A 19,170-nucleotide genomic window follows, 5' to 3' on the forward strand; every position below is an offset into this window, starting at 1 on the left:
GAGAGAGAGAGAGAGAGAGAGAGACTCTTCCTTTCCTTCCTTATTTGTTGTCTTCGTTTACTCTTTTTTGTCCTTTCCTTGCGTTTCTTTTCTTCCATTTCTCCCTTCTCATTCCTTTTCTCCTTCCCTTTCTTTTCTCTGCTCTCTTTTTTCTGCTGTCTCCATCCATCCTTTCCTCTCTCATTCCTTCTTTCCTTCCCTTCTTTTCCTTTATTATTCTTCCTTTCCTTCCCTTTTGTTTTCCTTCATCCATCATCTCACATTCCTTCTTTCCTTCTTTCTTTTCCTTTACTTTTTTTCCTTTCCTTCCCTCTTGTTGACCTCCATACATCATCATCTCTTTCATTCCTTCTTTCCTTCCCTTTCTTTTCTCTCCACTCCCATCTTCCTCTAAACCCAAGACAGGCGCAAGGGCTAATGAGACAGAGATGAGCACCGAGGCCACGCGCAGCTATAGCATATGCTCCCAACATTATTTATATACTTCCTTACTCCCTTATTGATTGATTGAGTCATTGAATCGTGTGGAGGGAATGGGAAGGGAAGGGAAGGGTAGGGAAGAAGAGGCGGAAATACCAACAACTGTGGACCTAAAACTGACTGACTGTTGCTAGCCTCTCCGCACGGCAAGTCACATACGGCGGGTAGGAGTAGAAGTGGAAGAAAAAAGTGGAAGGGGAGGGAGGGAGGTGGAGAGAAGGGAATGGGGGATGAACTAGCAAGAGGAAGGATGAGAAGAGGGATTTCACAAGGTCACAAAGGAGAAGTGTTTTTTTTTTTGTTTTTTTTTTACGTTCGTGGTGCAGAAGAAGCCTTGTCACACTCTATAGACTCATAACACTACCCATCATGGAAATACTATTGACACAACCTCTACTAAAGCCTTGTCCAATGTAGGTGTAACATAGGCCCGTAATCAGAGACGCTTTCTACTCTCAGTTCATCTATTTCCAAAGTCCACACGGGAGATGAGTTGGATTTTTTTTAGTGTTTTCCACGTTCATGTTGCAGAAGCCATGTCAAACTCTTTAGACTCATAACACTACTCAAGGAAATGTACTACTAACACAACCTCTACGAAAGCCTTGTCCAATATGGGTGAGAAAGCCCTTAAGAATAATGTTTGAGAATAGGGACCTCGATTCTAAGATGGATAGCTATACTTCTTTAGCCCTCAACTGTCCATGGGTTGTTTCTGATCTTGCAGTAGTAAAGACTATGGGTGTATGACTGTTGGTTGGCATAATGCATGGATGAAACTAAGGGAAGAAGGAAAGTGAGGAAGGAGAGAAAAAACGAAGTAAGGGAAGGAATAAACAGAGGAATGGAAGGCTGACTAACTGATGGAATATATGAGTGAGTGGATGTCTTTATAACTGACTGTCTGACTGGCCGAATGACTTACTGGCCTACTGACGGATGGAATGAGTGTATGGTCTTAACTGACAGACTTGCTGGCCGAATGATTTAGTGGCCTACCGACTGACTGACTGACTTAGCGAGGGCTATAGAAAAGTAGAATAACTGCATGACTGAATAACGTTAAAATACCTTTAAATATTGACGGACTGACTGGTTGACTGACGGACGGACTAAATACAAAAGATACACATTACATATCACTATCAACTGGATGAGAATTAGGTTTGAGAATAGAGTAAGAGTGACATGGTTGAAATAGTGACTAGGTGACCAACAGACTGAGATTGTGTGTGTGTGTGTGTGTGTGTGTTTAGATTGGATGATGTAACAGATTGAGTTGCCAAGATGTGTGTGTGTGTGTGTGTGTGTGTGTGTGTGTGTGTGTGTGTGTGTGTGACAAGCAAATGCGAAGTAAACTTGAGTTGCTATGTGAAAATCTTGTCAGAGAGAGAGAGAGAGAGAGAGAGAGAGAGAGAGAGAGAGAGAGAGAGAGACCCACCCACGCACGCAACAAAGTAATCCAAAAATATGATAATAACAATCAAATAACAATCCCCAGCAACAACAACAACAACAGCAAAGGACCCAGTCACCTTTTCAGCCTGTGTGTGTGTGTGTGTGTGTGTGTGTGTGTGTGTGTTTGCTTCTAGTTACCATGTGCGGGTCGGTCAAGGCCAGAAGGAAGATGACGTCAGAGGAGGAGGACGAGGAAGCGTGAATGGAGAGGGAGATGAAGATGGGAGAGGAAAATTAATGACATAAGAGAGAGAGAGAGAGAGAGAGAGAGAGAGAGAGAGAGAGAGAGAGAGAGAGAGAGAGCGTGATTAGTTTAGCATCCGAGTCTAGTATACTCGTCTCCTACATGTCTTGCCCCTCTCTTCTTCTCCTCCTCCCTTCTTCCTTCCCTCCTCTTTGTTCTTCCATGTCCTTCCTTCCTCTCCCTTCTTAATTTCTTCTTTTTCCATTTTTTTTCTTTCTCATTCATGTTTTCCTTCTTCCATTATTTTTTCTCCTGTTCCTCCATCTCTCTCTCTCTCTCTCTCTCTCTCTCTCTCTCTCTCTCTCTTGGTTAGCCTTTTTCCGCTTCCATCTTTGTCTTCCCCTTCCTCCTCCTCCTCGCTCCTCCCTCCTCCTCGTCCTCGTCCTCTTCCATCCACTATTCTTCCTCTTCTTCCTCCTCCTGTCTAAAAGTCTTCTCCATTTATCTTCCCTCCCCCCGCCTCTCTCTCTCTCTCTCTCTCTCTCTCTCTCTCTCTCTCTCTCTCTCTCTCTCTAAAGCATTCTTATGAGAGAAAAAAAGAAAAGGGAAAAGAAAAATTACATCTTTCTGACAGCTGGAGCTTATTACGTCTCTCTCTCTCTCTCTCTCTCTCTCTCTCTCTCTCTCTCTCTCTCTCTCTCTCTCTCTCGATGAGTTAGGTATGCAAGGCTATACATTAAGATGCTGCCAGAGAGAGAAATATGTATTTCCTTAACGTTGCGAGTTAATTTTAGATCCAGTAATTTATTTGCATCTCTCTCTCTCTCTCTCTCTCTCTCTCTCTCTCTCTCTCTCTCAATAAGAAGATCATGACTAAGGAAATGTAGCTTTTAACCTCCTCCTCCTCCTCCTCAATAATAAATCTGAAAAAGTAATATTAAAACTGTATAATTCGTTGGTTCGACCCCGTCTAGAGTACTGTGTACAGTTTTGGTCTCCCTACTACAGAAAAGACATAGAAAAGTTTGAACGGGTCCAACGAAGAGTAACAAAGATGATTCCTAGGTTGAGAAATTTATCATATGAACAAAGGCTTAATGAAGTAAATTTATTCAGTCTATCAAAACGAAGAATGCGAGGCGATCTAAAAGAAGTGTTTAAAATGTTTAAAGGATTCAGTGATATTAATGCGGAAGATTACAATTGATCGATCAAATAGAACAAGAAGAAATCACAATTTGAAGATAAGTGGTAAAAGATTCTCGTCGCACGAAGCTAAACACTTCTTCAATCAAGTTGTTAATGTTTGGAACTCTCTACCTTGTGATGTCGTTGATAGTACAACAGTTACGGCCTTCAAGAATAGATTAGACAAGTGTTTTGAAGCCAACCAGCAACTAAGATATTACTCATTGTCGTAATAACGTTAAGTTCTTTCGAATACTGGTGTCCTTGTCCGCTTTTATCGCCTGGTTAGTGGTAGCAGTAATGGTAGTTCTTTCCTCTTTCCTGCATAATTTCCATTCAGTTTTTCCATGCTGCATGGTTCTTTTTCCTTTCCTGCCAGCTTTGGCTGGAGGGATGGGGGGGTGGGGAGGAGCCTTCGCCTTTGCTGTCCTTCATCTTCCACCTTTGATTAGATAGTTAGTGTAGCTTGTCACAAACAGCCTCGTAAGGACCAGCAGGTCTGCTGTTGTTTGTTCTTTCTTTGTGTTCCTCCATCTTGCAATAGGTCGTCACTTTTGAGAAGTCATTCGTTGTTGGAGAGAGAGAGAGAGAGAGAGAGAGAGAGAGAGAGAGAGAGAGAGAGAGAGAGAGAGAGATGGAGGAGGAGGAGGAGGAGGTAGAGAGAGGGAAGAGAAGGAAGCAGTTTGTTAATAATCATCTCGCTTCTCTTCCCTCCTCCTCTTCTTCTCACTCTCTCAAGGTCATCTAGTCTGCTGTTGAGAGAGAGAGAGAGAGAGAGAGAGAGAGAGAGAGAGAGAGAGAGAGAGAGAGAGAGAGAGAGAGAGAGTTAACTAAATATTCATGAAGTCAAATACAATGATTAGGAAATCTTGTTTGTTTGTTTGTTTTTGTTGTTGTTTTTGCTGGTGTTGTTTGTACTGCTTTCTTATCATATTATAATTTAAATATAACCTACCACTTATAATACTTTTTTCTTTTTCTTTTTTCTTTTTTTTACTCCATATTCGTCCGCATTATCTTCCTTTTTTTTTCTTCATATCTTTGTCACTTAGCATTATCTTTTTTTCCCATCTATTTTGTCACGTGTAATGCTCTTTCTCTTCTTTTTTACTCTATTTATACTGTTATTTTGTAGTGTTCTTTTTCTTTCGTGTTTTTTACTCCCTATAATTTTCCATTCTCACCGAGGTCACACGTATGCCGGCCTAGACTTTACATTGACCTTTATTTCGGTCTTTACTCTCTCATTTCTATTCACACACGCCCTTCCACCCTCAAAGCTGTCACTCATTTTAGGGTCCAGGACCAGTGTGACGTAAATGAGCACAGAGGCCACGCGCACTTACAGCATATACCTCATTCAGCACTTCCCACAAACGTCCCTTCCTTAGACAGTTAAACTTGCTCTCCTTAGAAAAGTGAAGGGTGCGAGGAGACTTGATCGAGGTTTATAAATGGATGAAGGGCTTTAATAAGGGTGATATCAATAAACGGGTTATCACACTGGGCTATTTTCCTCCAACCACCGATTAATTGGCGTTACCGCCCACCTCCAGCACTTTTTCCGCCAACTGTTGGAGCAGATTTGCAGCCCGCAGCTTTCGGGAAGGAACCAGTTTGTTGGAGGAAAATTCAAGTCGTCTGACATTCTTTGTAAATTGTTGAGAAAACAAAATAGTTTGCCATGGTGATTTTATTTCTTGCATAACTTGCAATAGAATAAGGATTATGGAGAAGAATGAAAAGAAACCAAAACAAAACATTATAATAGAACAACATAAGTTGTCAGTTGACCTCTTAATATAAACAACCCCAAACTGTTCTCTCCTTGCTAACCACTGCCGCCTCCACACACGCCCCTTTTGCTTGGCTTTAAGCTCATTGCAGTGAAGAAGTAACAGTGCTGCAGCGACAGTTCTTCTCGAATAGAAGCCCGTCGTCCTGAAGAGGTCTGCCATTGTTGCTGGAGATAAACGTAAACAAACGTGCGTGTTGGAGGTGTCGGCGGTACTGGCTGAAATCGGGGGTTGGAGGTGGGATGTCGGAGGAAAAATGTGATACCCCTTAAGGTTATGATGGTAAGAGAACCGGGCAGGACACGTAGTAATGGGTGCGAGGAGCCTTGATCGAGGTTTAAAAATAGATGAAGGGCTTTAATAAGAGTGATATTAATAATGTTCTGATGGTAAGAGAGCCGGGTTGGCCACGTAGTAATTTGTTTCAACTGGATAAATTCAGATTCAACAAGGACATACGCAAAAAGTGGTTCCCAACAGAGTGGAGGATGAGTGGAACAGGCTTGGCAGTCATGTTGTGAGTGTCAATACGCTAGTCACATACAAAAATAGATAACAAAAATTCATGGACAATGATGTTAGGTGGGGTTAGACTCACAGGAGCTGCTTTGTACAGACCTACCTGCGTCTTGCAGACCACTTCCTTTCTACACCCTCAGAGGAGTGGAGAACTAATCCTTCCCTTCTTTTTTCTTTTTTTCTTTTCTTTTCTTCTTCTATTTCTTCTTCCCATCCCTTTCCTTCCCTTCCCATCCCATCTCTTTCTTCTCATCCCTGTCCTTCCCTTCCCATCCCATCTCTTCTCATCCCTGTCCTTCCCTTCCCATCCCATCCCTTCTCATCCCTTTCCTTCCCTTCCCATCCCTTCTCATCCCTCCTACACACCTTTCTTTCCCTTCCCTGTCCTTCCCTTCCCTGCCCTACCCTTCCTTTCCCCTCTCTTCCCTTCCTTTCCTTCCCCTTCCCTTCCCTTACTCTCTCTCCCTACCCTCCCTTCCCTGTCCCCTCCTTCCCTTTCCCTTCCCCTGCCTTTCCTTACCCTACCCTTCCCTACCCATCCATTCCCTCCCTCATTTTAGGTTCAAGGGCCCATGCAAATACCCCAAACTTGACCTTTTTTTCCCTTACACCCCCAGAGCTGTCGGAGGAGTGGGCCACCTTGCGAGAGCCCGTGGTGGAGGGCGTCACCTTCTATTGCAAGTATCTCGGCTCCACCCTCGTCGACGATCCGAAGGGCGAGGCGGCCACGGCGGAGGCGATCAAGCGCATCATCCACACGGCTAAGCTGGTGGCGCGCAAGCCCGAGCTAGTGGGTCTTCATGTGTCCCTGCAAGGCATACGTATGGAGGACAGCGTGACCAAGGAGGTGTTGCTGCAGACGTCCATTTATAAGTAGGTGTTGAGGGAAGGAAGGGAAGGGAAGGGTAGGGCAAGGAAAGGAAGGGAAGAGAGGGGAATGGAATAGAAGGAAAGGGAAAGGAAGGGAAGGGAAAGGAATGTGTGTAGGAGAGATGAGAAGGGAAGGAAGGGATGGGATGGGAAGAAGACTAAGAAAAAAGAAGAGGGAACTGAGTATGTATAGGCATATTAAAAAAGATGATAAAGGAAGAAAAAGAGTAGATGGGAAAAGGAAGACAGGAGGAAGAGGAGAAGAGGAATAAAGGAGGAGGAAAAGAAGGAAAAAAAAGGGAGGAGGAAGAGAAGGGTGGAGGTGACATAAACACGCACGGTATTTGGCGATTTCGTAAGAGGAGGAGGAGGAGGAGGAAGGAAGCAAGGGGAAGGAGGAGAGAGAGAGAGAGAGAGAGAGAGAGAGAGAGAGAGAGAGAGAGAGAGAGAGAGAGAGAGAGAGAGAGAGAGTGTTTATCCTCTCAGAGAGAGAGAGAGAGAGAGAGAGAGAGAGAGAGAGAGAGAGAGAGAGAGAGAGAGAGAGAGAGAGAGAGAGAGAGATTCCAAGTATTTGTCCTCTCTCTTACACACACACACACACACACACACACACACACACAGCATACTAATCATCTTTCTGAGTTCATTCTGTTCTTCCTTATTTGTCTGTTTTGCTGCCTTGTCCTGCTTTCTCTCTCTCTCTTTTCCCTTTCCTTTCCTTTCCTTTTCTTCCATTCTCTTCCCTTTGTTTCGCTTCGCTTCGCTTCTCCTCTCCTCATCTCCCTTCCCTTCCCTTCCCTTCCTTTCTCTACTCTGTTCTACCCTATTTAACTCTACTTCTACTCGCTACTAAATTCAAGTGTCCAATTGGTTAAGGGTAGTAAAAGTAGTAGTAGTAGTTATAGTGGTAGTAGTAGCAATATAAAGCTCAACAGCCTCCTTAATCCCTCCTTTCCTCCACTTCCTAACCCAACTCTACCTTCCAGGATATCCTACTGCTCCGCTGACGCCCACTACGACCACGTCTTCGCCTTCATCGCCACCACCGATAATGAGACCTGCGAGTGCCACGCCTTCCTCTGCCCCAAGCGGAAGATGGTGAGCAGGTCCAAAGATTGCCACAAAAAAGTTTTCTTTGGTTAAGTTAAGACTGACTTTAAAGGATTTCCTAAGACCAGAACAGTGTCATCATGTACCTAAACCAAACTTTAGTATCCTCCCAAGTTTCGCGTTTGCTCTCTTCCTAAGGTATAGTACCAAACTCGTGATATCGCCAAACTCGTGATATCGCCAAACTCGGATATCGCGAAACTCGGATAGCGCGAAACTCGGGAGGGTACCCCATAATTGTTGGCATGAAGATCTAATCAAAGAATCTAACCTAAGAATACCAACCTATATTTCCTTCTCTTCCCCCAGGCTCAAGAGGTGACCATCTCCATCGCCCAGGCCTTCAACCTTGCCTACGAGTGCTGGAAAGTCTCGCTCAAAAATAAGGAGAATGATGGAGAGGCTTTTGGACATGAGGAACTGCCCGCTGAGGTGACAGTGAGTGTTTGAGAGAAAGGGATCTCCTCCTCTTCCTCTTCCTCTTCCTTTATCTCCTCCTTCTCTTCCTCCTTCTATTCAGTTTCTCTTCTTTTATAACGTTACTACCCCTCTCTCATCTCCTTTCACTCCCCATATCACTTTTTCTTCCTTTCCATCTACATTCTTCTTTCTTCCATCGCCTCTTCTTCCTCTTCTTTCTCCTCTATTTCCTCTCTTATAATATCTCTTTGCCTCCTCCTCCTCCTCCCCTTTCTAATCCTTATCCTCTTCCTTCTACTCTCCTAACTCCATCTTTTTGTCCATCATCTCTTCTTCTCTTCTTTTTCTGTGTCCTCTCTTTTACAACATCCCTTTTCCTCTTCCTCCTCTCCCACCTTCCTCCTTTTTCCCAGTATGTCTTCCTCCTCTTTTCCTATCTTCCTTCTTTCATAACTTCACTCCTCTTCTCCCATCTTCTTTCATCCACCATATCAAATTTTCCTCCTTTGCACCTCCTTCCTTCTTCTAGCACCTCTTCCTCCTCCTCCTCCTTTCCTATCTCCCCTCTTTCACAACATCACTCCTGCTCTCCCTTCTCCTTTATCCACCACAATTATTAACCCTTCAACCTGTTTTCATGTCCACCAGAATTCACTAACTCTGGTTGAACGGACGACAGCAGCCAATGCTCACTAACCTAACCTAATTCTTTCTTCCAGGTCGGGTCAGTGGCTGGTCTGAATGGTGCCCTGCCCTCCCAGTCCCAGCCCTCCTCGCAGGCCTCCTCCCCCATACCCATTCGCTCGGACTTTGGTTCTTCAGACATGAGCACTTCTGGTAAGAATAAGTGATTTTTTTTTATAGGAGCTTGGAGGTCTTGGAGACACGTAGTAATGGGTTTAAACTGGATAAATTCATATTCATCATTGACGTAGGCAAAAATTGGTTTATACTAACAGAGTGGTAGATGAGTGGAACAGGTGGGCAGTCATGTTGTGAGTGCCAGTACAATCGTCACATTAAAAAATTGATTAGATAAATTCAAGGACAGTGATATTAGGTGGGGTTAGATTCACAGCAGCTTAGGTTTACAGGAGCTGCCTTGTAAATGTCTACTGGCCTCTTGCAGACTCCTTATGTTCTTATATGTCCCTTCTCCCATCCCTTGACATGCCCATACCACCTCAATCTCTGGCTCCTCAGCACACTCATCATATCAATCACTCATGTTTCTTTCCCTCTTGTTCTTGAACTTATCCAACTGGCCCAACTGTCTGACTCCTTTCCCTCCCGGCAGGTTATCAGTCCAGCTCCCAGGCCTTACTCATAGACCTGGAGGACTCAGCAGAGCACGCCAAGCCCACCACAGCCCACTGCCCGCCCCAAGGCAAGACCTCACCCTTCAGCAAGCCCCTGGTGAGTCCCGTAGCCTCTAGGAAATATGAGTGCCGGGACGATCTTCCTCACCACGCATTGCAGCAGCCAGGATCAATGCAGGGTGTGGTGGGGTGCTGTAGCAGGCACTGGCACTCACTAACCAAGGAGTGGCAGTACAAGGTGGCACACAGTCGGGGCATTTGTATTGTAGGGTGTTATAATGGACACAGGCACTACTAACTAAGTAGTGCCACTATAGTTTAGGGGTGGCACACAGTATGAGTCTGTGTGTTATAGGGTGATGTAGCAGGCACAGGCACCCACTAACCAAGGAGTGCCACTGTTGTTTAGAGTTGGCACATAAAAAGGAAGGGGCACTTAGTTTGTAGGATGTTATGGGCACAGGCACCTTCTAACCAAGGAGTGCCACTGTGTTTTTGGATGGCACACAGTAAGGTCAGTGTATTGTAAGGGCACAGACACCAAGAAATTTAAGAGTGCCACTGTAGTTTCGGGGTGCCACACAGTAAGGAAGGTGCAGTTGGGTACTATATTGCAGCAGTATATTCTCCAAAGTATGGACATCAGGGAGGAGAAAGTATGTGGTCGTCAAGAGTGGGAGAGACTCAGCTCGTCCAACCCCACAATCGGAAAATACGGATGTTAAATTAAAAAAAAAAAAAAAAAAAGTAGTAGTAGTGTATTCTTGGGTCTGTATATTGGTGTGTGTTTAAACTATTTCCTTGTACCATTAGTTAGATATTTTACACATTTCAGCACAATATTCTTGGGCCTGTAGAAGTGCGTATATCTTTTCCAGCTACATTAGTGAAATATTACTACCACCATTATCACTAATATTAATAATGGGTTGTCTTTCTTTCTTTCTGTGTAGCAATGACCAGGTTTAGCATAGAAGGCAAGTAGTTTATATTCCTATTTGGTGTTTATTCCTTATGTCTGTCTCTGTTTATTGTCTTCTTCTGTTGTCATTATCCATCTTTTATATTCTTTTTATATGTCTACTTTTATTCTTTTATATTCTCTTCTATCCTCCTCTTCTTGTTCACTGTTTGTTTGTTCCCAGTCGTCCCTTTCATGCATAAGTGAAGTGTCCAAGATATCAGTGTGGTGTTTTGTCTTATTTTTTGGATGTTTTTCAAGCTCTTAACTCCCTTTACTTGGCAGCAGCTGTTGGGATGGTTCTCGGTGAAGGAGTGGATGGGTGAAGTGCGTTAGGCGGGGCGGCTACTGATGGGCCTCTAATCTGCTCTCTCGGGGTGAAGAAGCCTTGCATAGTGTGATAATTAACCTCTGTGAATAGATTCAATAGCCATACTAGCTTAGCGTGAACTCATTTAATTCCTTTCTCTTCACTTCTCTCTTTTTTTCCCTTCACTTGTTTTTCTCTCACGTTTTTCTTTTTAATTTCTCTTCATTTGTTTTTCTCTCCTTTATTTCCCCTCACCTTTTCCTCTCTTAACTTATTTTTCTTCTTGTTCTTTTATCACTTATTTCCCCTTAACCTGATTTTCTCTTTCAGTTCTTTCCTCCAGGCATTTAGAGCTTAGATGAGACCTGTGAGTGTGTAGACTAGGCATAGAGAGCTTAGCTGAGGCCTGTGCATAAACCAGGCAATGTTGTTTTGTCTAGATGCGTTTTAATCTGGATTTCGGAATTGGTGATGAGAGACATGTTTGGTAGTGTGCATATATTGACATAGTGCATGGTGCTGTGTGCATAGGGAGAAGAATCAGAGTGTTAGGGAAAAGCAGGCAGACTTTCATAATTTTAACACATAATTTTGGCATTAACCCGGTAGCAGCGACAGGCCAAATTTGTGGCTTTACCGTGTAGCTGCGACGGGCCAAATTTGTGGCTTTACTGTGTAGCAGCGACGGGCCAAATTTGTACCATGATATAAACCCCAAAAAAATAGATGATACCTAATCTGATCACAAGTACTTTGATATATATTATGAAATGGTTTTTGTGAGTGGTGATTTTTCTGATTTTTCTCGCTTAGAGGGACCATTAAGAAACATAATCCCTGCTGCTACCGGGTTAACTGTAACAGAGTGGCATATTTACTCATGATGGTAGTAGTAATAATAGCAAAGTAAAAATATAGTTAAGGTTGTAGTAGTAGTAATAGTAAAATAAGTAAAGTAGTAATGGATAAGTGTTCTCTGTGGGGTGGTTAGTGGCATATATATTGGGTAGCTTGTGTCTGTGTGTGTGTGTTTGTGTGTAAGGTACTGGCACCACTAACCCTCGTATGACCCCCTCACAGAACGCCACGGAGGACCTCGGCGATATTAGTGATGGATTCTCAAGGTATGTGTCCTCCCTTCTTGTTTGTCTGTGGTTATTATTATTATGTGTATGAATATGACTAATACAAACACCACCCACCCGAAATTGACCTCTCTTGTGGCTATTCTTTACTATTGTCTGTTATGGGAGCGGCGAGTAGTGGGCTTTTTTTTTTTTGCCCTTGAGCCGTCTCCTTTGTTGTAAAAAAAAGCACACACACAAACATGATGAAACAGCAAAGCAAACGGAAAGACAGGAAGCAAACCCACACAACGCAACGAACAAACACACAACCACAAAACAATCAAGCAGATTAATGAACAAAAACGAACAGATTATGTACATACAAGGCCTCAAAGCTAGCATGAAGGATTTTTTTCTTCTCATATTTTTTTTGTCATTCAGGTATTATTAATGTTTCATATTAAGTTTGGGAAAGAACACAAGTCTCAACACTACAGTAGCATGATGTTTTTTTCTGTACGACTCATGCAGTTACATTTTCTTTTTTTTAGTCACGCATTTATGTTTACTGTGCATTTAGTATTGAATTCGTGAAAGAATGGCAGAATATGGCTTGAAAGAAATAATAAATGGACTTGGCCAGATAATATATGAGGCGTATAGTGTAAAAGTGGTGACCTGACATAAGCAACCGCCAGACTCAACTCCCCCCACGCTAGATGAGTCTAAGAGAGAAATCACACAGATTTAGGCCTATGAATCACTTGCTTTAAGGTTTCTATTTCCTTAACTTGCTTCACCCCACGATGCAGCAAGAATTCTGCCGCCAGATACCGCCAAAACCAGAATTCTGCCTTAACCCGGTAGCAGTGACGGGCCAAATTTGTGCCATGATAAAACCCCCCAAAATAGATGATACGTAAACTGATCACAAATGCTCTGATATATACTATGGTATGGTTTGTGTGAGTGATGATTTTTTCTCATTTTTCTCGCTTAGAGGGACCATTAAGAAACCTGATCCCTGCTGCTACCGGGTTAATTAGTTGGGTTGCCCCTTGTACACTAAACGTAATGCCTCATATGTTGCAAATTCAAGACATACTCGTACCTGTAAAGACTGTTCCAGCCCATCATAAAACAGACCTCTACTGTATTTTTTGGTTATTATTGTCATCAACTTTTTTTCACGTGCACAAGTAAAGCTTTTTTTGGTTATGTATACTTGATACTGTTTCTTATTTTTACACACCCTAAATAATGTACTGTGTCTTTCAGTTATCATTATCATCATTGTTATTTTTTTTTTGTATGCGCAAGTAAAGCTTTATTGATTATGTATTATTGTCATTATTAATTTTTCTGCACACCTAAATAAATCTCCTCCTCCCGTCCCCTTCCCAGGCTAGCTTTAAGGCGCGGAAACCTTCCCCAGCCAATGGCAAGTCTTGGCAACCATCAGGGTTTGGGCGAACTCGGTCTTGCAGCGTCTCCGACCGAGAGTGTCTCCTGGCCATCAACTAGCCTCCCCCAGCTGGCCGCCACACCCCTAGCCACCAGCCCCCCACCAGATCCATGGGGGGGTGGCGGGGAGGGCTGCCAGAGTCCAACAGAGGCGTGGGAGATGTTTTCGCGTTCCCCAAACACAGCTTTCCTACACTCCTGTCAGTCGCCTCCTTCGCCATCAGTGTTGAATCTACAGTCGCCACCACAATCGCCTCCGCCTCAGTTACCACCACAGGCACTCCAGTCACCATTCAACAGTCCATTCTCATTCCCTCAAGGTCACACATCAGACCTCTCCTGCTCAAACCAAGTCCCACCATGTCCCAGTGTCAGCCAGCGATGGGACAGCTTTGCCCCGTCACCTACCAGCCCCACAGGGAGAGAGAACCCCTTCCTCCCCACCACCAATCCCTTTATCCCGAGTACCCCAGTGATCGAGGTGGCTAGTGCTGCCCCCCCTCAGTGCCCAGTGGAGTCCCCCAGGGTGGTGGTGGGGCCGGGGGGCAGTGGGTGTAGTCCGGGTCGCCCTGTGTGGACTGCGGACTTCTTCAGCGGGTCGAAGAGTAAAAACGTCATATGTTCTTAGTTTTTTTTTTTTTTTTTTAGTGTTGTGGTGACTCTTTTTCTTTATGCTATTACTATCATCTATGTAATTTTTCGGCTTCATTGCAAACATAAGTATCTTGAATGGTGTGCTTGGGGTTAATATATCGGTGGGTTGTCCCTTACACGAACACTTGTACCTTTTTTTCATACGTTTTCCTTGTACTTCCGTCAGGCTCTAATATCACTTGTCATGCCTGGCTGGGTAGTGAGATACAGTGGTTTGATATCAACAGAAGATCGACAACTATTAACAGTGTGAAGTTAGTTTGGGGTTCTCTGATAGCAAAAAAACAACTATGTACCATCAACAGCGTGTGGGGTTACTCGCTGAAATAGTGTTGCGCATAACCATTAACAAACCTCTACTCGGAGAAACACCTACACATAATTTCTTGCTCTCGTGCGTGTGTGTTTTCATAAGTTCTTGTTCATGCTATTCTCACAAGTTCATAATTTCTCACAAGTTCTGGTGTGCATAACGAGTGTGTGTATTTTCTTACAATCATATCTTGTGGCCTAAAACGTAAATGATAAGTCTGTAAATATATATAAAGCTTCCGTTTGCTTCCACTGCAATTTCGTGTTATCTTTCATCATCATTTAGCTGGTTTATATATGAGATGTCTGGCAGAGATGGAGTGTAGGGGACAAAGCCATTTTTTCTCTGCACTGGGATAAGCAGGCTAGGCTACATATCCCAGGAAGAAAAGGATGCGTTACAAGGTAAAAAAGAGTCTCGGTCCACCAAATGCAAGGTCACTTTTCCCCTCCTGTTCCTTGTTCTTCCTACATTGTGTTCAAACCAGAGAAAATGGCTTGTCCCTGTCACTCCTCTGTTGGATGCCTCGTATAAGGTTTTCTTGGCTTCATTATTTCATTTAGGTGTTTATAGGCATTGTGTTGGTGTGTGTATGCAATCACAACACACATCCTCAGGGTCATATGCAGAAGTTTGGGGCATCAAGACCATGAACTAAGGGACTGGCAGGCTTTCATTATGCATTTCCGAGTTGGCTTTTCATTGGGACAACTTCAAGACGTTTATAGGCATGTGTGTGTGCTTGTGTATGTATGCAAGCACAACACACATCCTCAGACTCATATGCGAGAAAATGAGTTTAGGGGTGGCAAGACCATGGACTGAGGGGCTGGCCTTCCATTATGCACTTCCGAGTTGGTTTTCAGTGGTCTGTAAGCTGTCGCCTGTTATGTGTTTGAAGATGCCCCAAACTTAACCTCACCTAGCCTAACAACAGGGGTGACAATACCATGGACTGAGGGGCTGGCAGGCTTCCATTATGCATATCTGAGTTGTCTTTCTGTGGGCTGTAAGCTGTCGCCTATTATGTATTTGAAGACGCCCCAAACTTTACCTAACCTAACAAAACCACAGAAAGTTACCACACATCTGCGTTTTTGGGAAGCTTCAAGGCATCTGTCCCATCGCCCAAGAGCATGGATGGCCTATAATACTACACAGTACACATTCATCTTCCTAGGCCTTCCGTAACCTCTGTATAGCTCGTGTCCAGTACTAATGATGTGCTGAGAACCTGTTTGTAAGTGTGTTTGTGTGTATGTGAGAGTGTGGGTGTCAGTCTTTTTCTACTGGTGGTGATTATTATGATTGTGTAAAGTGCTGGTTGTAGTGGCAATAGTCTGTCTCGTGTGATTTTTTTTTTTTTAGTGTGTGTGTGTGTGTGTGTGTGTGTGTGCGTGTGTGTGTGTGTGTGTTTTCACGGCTTAACCTTTCCGTATGTGGTGCGTGTAAATAGTTCTCGAGATGATTCTAATTCTAACATGTTGAAGGTAGTCTATCATGTGAGTCAGTGGCTACATCCCTGCCTCACCCACCCTCACTGTCTCTGTACATAGATCTGATCGCACAAAGATGTAGTATTATGGTATGTTAAGGAGGGAGAGCACTGATGTATGTGTGTTATTGATAAGGCTGCAATATGATTCTAGTGTGTGCATAGAATCATTGAGTGTTTGTATAAAGTGACGTTGTGAGTGTGGGGGTATAATGGGCTTGAGAGATATAAGTGTTTACATAGAGAGACATTGTAAGGAGTTTAGTGTTTGCATAAGGAGAGACAGTGTAAGGAATAAAGTGCTATAAGTGATTGCATAAAGAGACACATTGTGAGTTTCGGCAAGTCTTGTAATGAGTTTAAAGCTACGAGTGTTTACATAGAGAGAGATTTTAAGAATGAGCGAGGTTTGTATAAGGAAAGTTAGTGTTAAAAGTGTTTGCATAAAGGGAACTATTACGAGTGTAGGCTTGTATAATGAGGTTGAGAGCTACATGTTTGCATAAGGAAAGATGGAATGTGGGCAAGTCTTGTATAAATGAATTTAGTGCTACGAGTGTGTGCATAAAGAGAACTATTATGAGTGTAGGCTTGTATAATGGAGTTGAGAGCTACATGTGTTTGCATAGGGAGAGATTGAGTGTAGGCGAGTCTTGTATAAAGGATTTCTGTGCTACAAGTGTTTACATAAGGAGACATATTGTGAGTGTTGGCAAGTCTTGGAAGGAGTTAAGTGCTACAAGAGTTTAGGGAAGTCTTGTAGTATGGATTTGAGAGCTAGAAGTGTGTATAAAGAGCGTTGTGAGTGTAGACAAGTCTTGTATAATGGAGTTGAAGAGCTGCAGTGTTGTGTGATAGTCTCCAGCTACTCTTAGGGTGATGTCCAGTATAATTAATATTTCTGTGATACTTTTGGTGTCCAGCACGGAGAGTGTTGGGTCAGTATATGTATGTGCATGTGTATGTGTGTGTGAGCCTGTGATTGAGTGAGAGAGTGAGAATGAGAGAGGAGGAGTGAAAGTGAGAATGTCAATCGCAACTAGTTTTTTTTTTATAATCCGAAATCTATTAGTCATTGTGTTGCTTCATTCAATATTCTGTGAGGTTGTTTACTAGACTAAGCAGTTTTATGTGTTACTGCTGCTGTATATATATAGATTTTTCATTGCCAGATAGTGTGTGTGTGTGTGTGTGTGTGTGTGTGTGTGTGTGTGTGTGTGTGTGTGTGTGTTCTTTTGCATTTGTCTAAGCACTTGGGTTTCTGCACTGAAGTTAAGAGTTGGGTTCAATATTATAAATGGACTAAACTACTTTCATTTATTATTTTTTTTTTTTTGAGTGTGTGTGTGTGTGTGTGTGTATGAAAGTGTGAGACCGATCGTCACATCCCTCTCAATCTCTGTGTGTGTGTGTGTGTGTGTATGTATGTGTACAGTGCTAGTGTTTTTACTGTGGTTGCGGTGTTGGGTTAAGTTTTTTTTGTGGTCAGCGGCAGACTCTGGGTACAAACTATGGACAGGAATACATAAAAAAATAAATATTGATAAGTGAATAAAAAATGGGGGAGCCGAAGTAATAGAAGTTCCCCCACAAAAAAGTTTGATGTATAAAGTTTTGGAATAAGATAATCATATAGAGATGCATTTTCCTTCATCTGTTCCTATGTAAATTTAAGCCCAGCATGAAGTCCCATATGGCATTAACTCTTCTATATCTCGACACAACATCTTCCATTAGCACGGATCACTTCGCTTACGTGTTCCTCTCCTATGCATGCAACTCAACGCCAATCTTTCCCTTATCCATGACGTGAAGTGAGCCTGACATTCACTACCGTCACGAGGGACTCAACGAAGTTCCTTTCTTTTGCTCAGGATCTCGTCCATGACTGAGGCGGGACTGTACAGTTACTGGAACGAGGAGGGCATCCAGAACCCCAGCGCTTGTGAGACAATGCCCACGAGGATCACCACGAGTTCGTGCCTCTCTCTCAGGCAGTACTGGGTAAGTTAAGCCGTGGGGGGAGTCAATGAGTGTTAGTGTTCTGATGGTCTCAGGCAATGCTGGTAAGTTAAGCCGTGTGGTTAGGTTAAGTAGGGTTGGATAGGGTGTTAGTTGTAAATGGTGAGCATCGTGACTTGATTATCGTACTCAGAACATTGCATTTATCAGTTTGTCCCCAAAACTGGCATAGCCACAATAATAACGATATCCCATCGAAGTTAGCGTTAAAACCGTAAAGTGTCTATCTGTATCTATCCATCCATCTATCTACCTATCTGTCTCTATAACTGTCCATCGTTGTGGTCTCCTGCAGGTGGTGGTGCTGGCAGGGGGCCTCACGGTGGGTCTCGCTGCCCTGGGTCTGGACTCTGGAGGTGCTGGTCGCCCGAGTGCTGGAGGGCTGAGGGCGGTGGTTATGGTGGTGGCACTGGCGGCGGTGGTGGTGGAAGGGGAGAAAGGGAGGCTGCTCGAATGGTTCATAGCCTAAATATGTGTGTGTGTGTGTGTGTGCCTAGTTCTGTTAGGGCGAAACGGCTCCTTGAAACTTATAGCCTATACTGAGGCAACGTCACTAAAACATTAATATAAACCAATAAGAGCGATCAAATTAGTGACGCGTTTATCTCTCTCTCTCTCTCTCTCTCTCTCTCTCTCTCTCTCTCTCTCTCGATCGGTAACAAAGGCCCGTTTCCCCTATTTAGGGGGTAAACCCCATAAGAAGAAGAAGGTAACTCGCTGTTTTAGGGTCTATGCGGGGCTGTCTGCTTCGTCTGGGTACAACAATCGCCTTAAGAACATAACACGGTGTAGAGTGTCCCTTATGATCCCTAACGACCGATGAAGTGAATAGATAAGCTCAAAAGAATAGGCTGATACCTTTCTCATAACTCACGGCCATGCTAAGTGACACCTCGTTTTAGCATTATTTTCTCTCTAAACTGTATCTGGATTAGCTCATAGATGGTGGAAGTTGATAATGTCATGTCAGTTATGGTAGGCTATTCGTAGTGTTAGACTATCAACAGTTTTAAATAATCAATAACGTGCAAACGCATTATTATTGAGCACGTATTTTGGGTTACACATTGAAATTTTTGTCTGGTGAAGTCTGGCAACTCGTGTTCTATGGGAATGATGAGAGCCTTTCCAATGAGAGCTTCGGTGTGTGTAGACGGTACATGACTGACCAAGAACAAGCAAAGAGAAAGGGAAGAAAGCTATGGTCGACAACTCCGGGTATTATACATTCAAATACAGTAACTATATGGGAATAATGAGCCTTTCCAGTGAGGGTTTCGGTGTGTGTAGGCAGCATGCACTTAATGAAGAGAAAACGGCAGGGTGAAGCGGGGAGGCACTCGGCGCGGCGGACACCTGACAGCCTAACCGCGCACATTAGCAAGTGTAGGCTAACCAGTAACCAGCAGAAGAGAAGAAGCGTCTGCTGTGGATATTTAAACATTCAGCGCCGTTTTCATGCTCCAAGTTAACTTCCTAATAGAGGTGAGTAGCTTAGATGCACATGGGAGTGTACAGAGGGAAGGAATTAGGGTAAGAA

The 19,170-nt window shown here is 43.5% G+C and overlaps 1 protein-coding gene across 3 annotated transcripts in view; it reads left to right on the forward strand.

Annotated features, from left to right (window-relative positions):
* LOC127009472 (low density lipoprotein receptor adapter protein 1-B-like) overlaps positions 1-17,245 on the forward strand; it is a 26,919-nt gene extending 9,674 nt beyond the window's left edge. Inside the window, exons 2-9 of one of the 3 annotated variants that reach the window (XR_007762004.1) lie at positions 6,243-6,498; positions 7,482-7,593; positions 7,915-8,043; positions 8,745-8,862; positions 9,323-9,441; positions 10,594-10,682; positions 11,696-11,739; positions 13,087-13,190. Coding sequence is in view for 2 of the 3 variants with exons in the window: in XM_050882569.1 (XP_050738526.1) it covers positions 6,243-6,498; positions 7,482-7,593; positions 7,915-8,043; positions 8,745-8,862; positions 9,323-9,441; positions 11,696-11,739; positions 13,087-13,774 (1,466 nt within the window). In the remaining variant the exon portion in view is untranslated. Of the gene's footprint in view, positions 1-6,242; positions 6,499-7,481; positions 7,594-7,914; positions 8,044-8,744; positions 8,863-9,322; positions 9,442-10,593; positions 10,683-11,695; positions 11,740-13,086 lie in introns of all 3 variants that reach the window. The other 2 variants (XM_050882569.1, XM_050882570.1) reach the window with 2 other exon arrangements.
* Positions 17,246-19,170: the final 1,925 nt, after the last annotated feature.

Source organism: Eriocheir sinensis, chromosome 41, assembly GCF_024679095.1.
Source record: "Eriocheir sinensis breed Jianghai 21 chromosome 41, ASM2467909v1, whole genome shotgun sequence".
NCBI classification, from domain to species: domain Eukaryota; kingdom Metazoa; phylum Arthropoda; class Malacostraca; order Decapoda; family Varunidae; genus Eriocheir; species Eriocheir sinensis.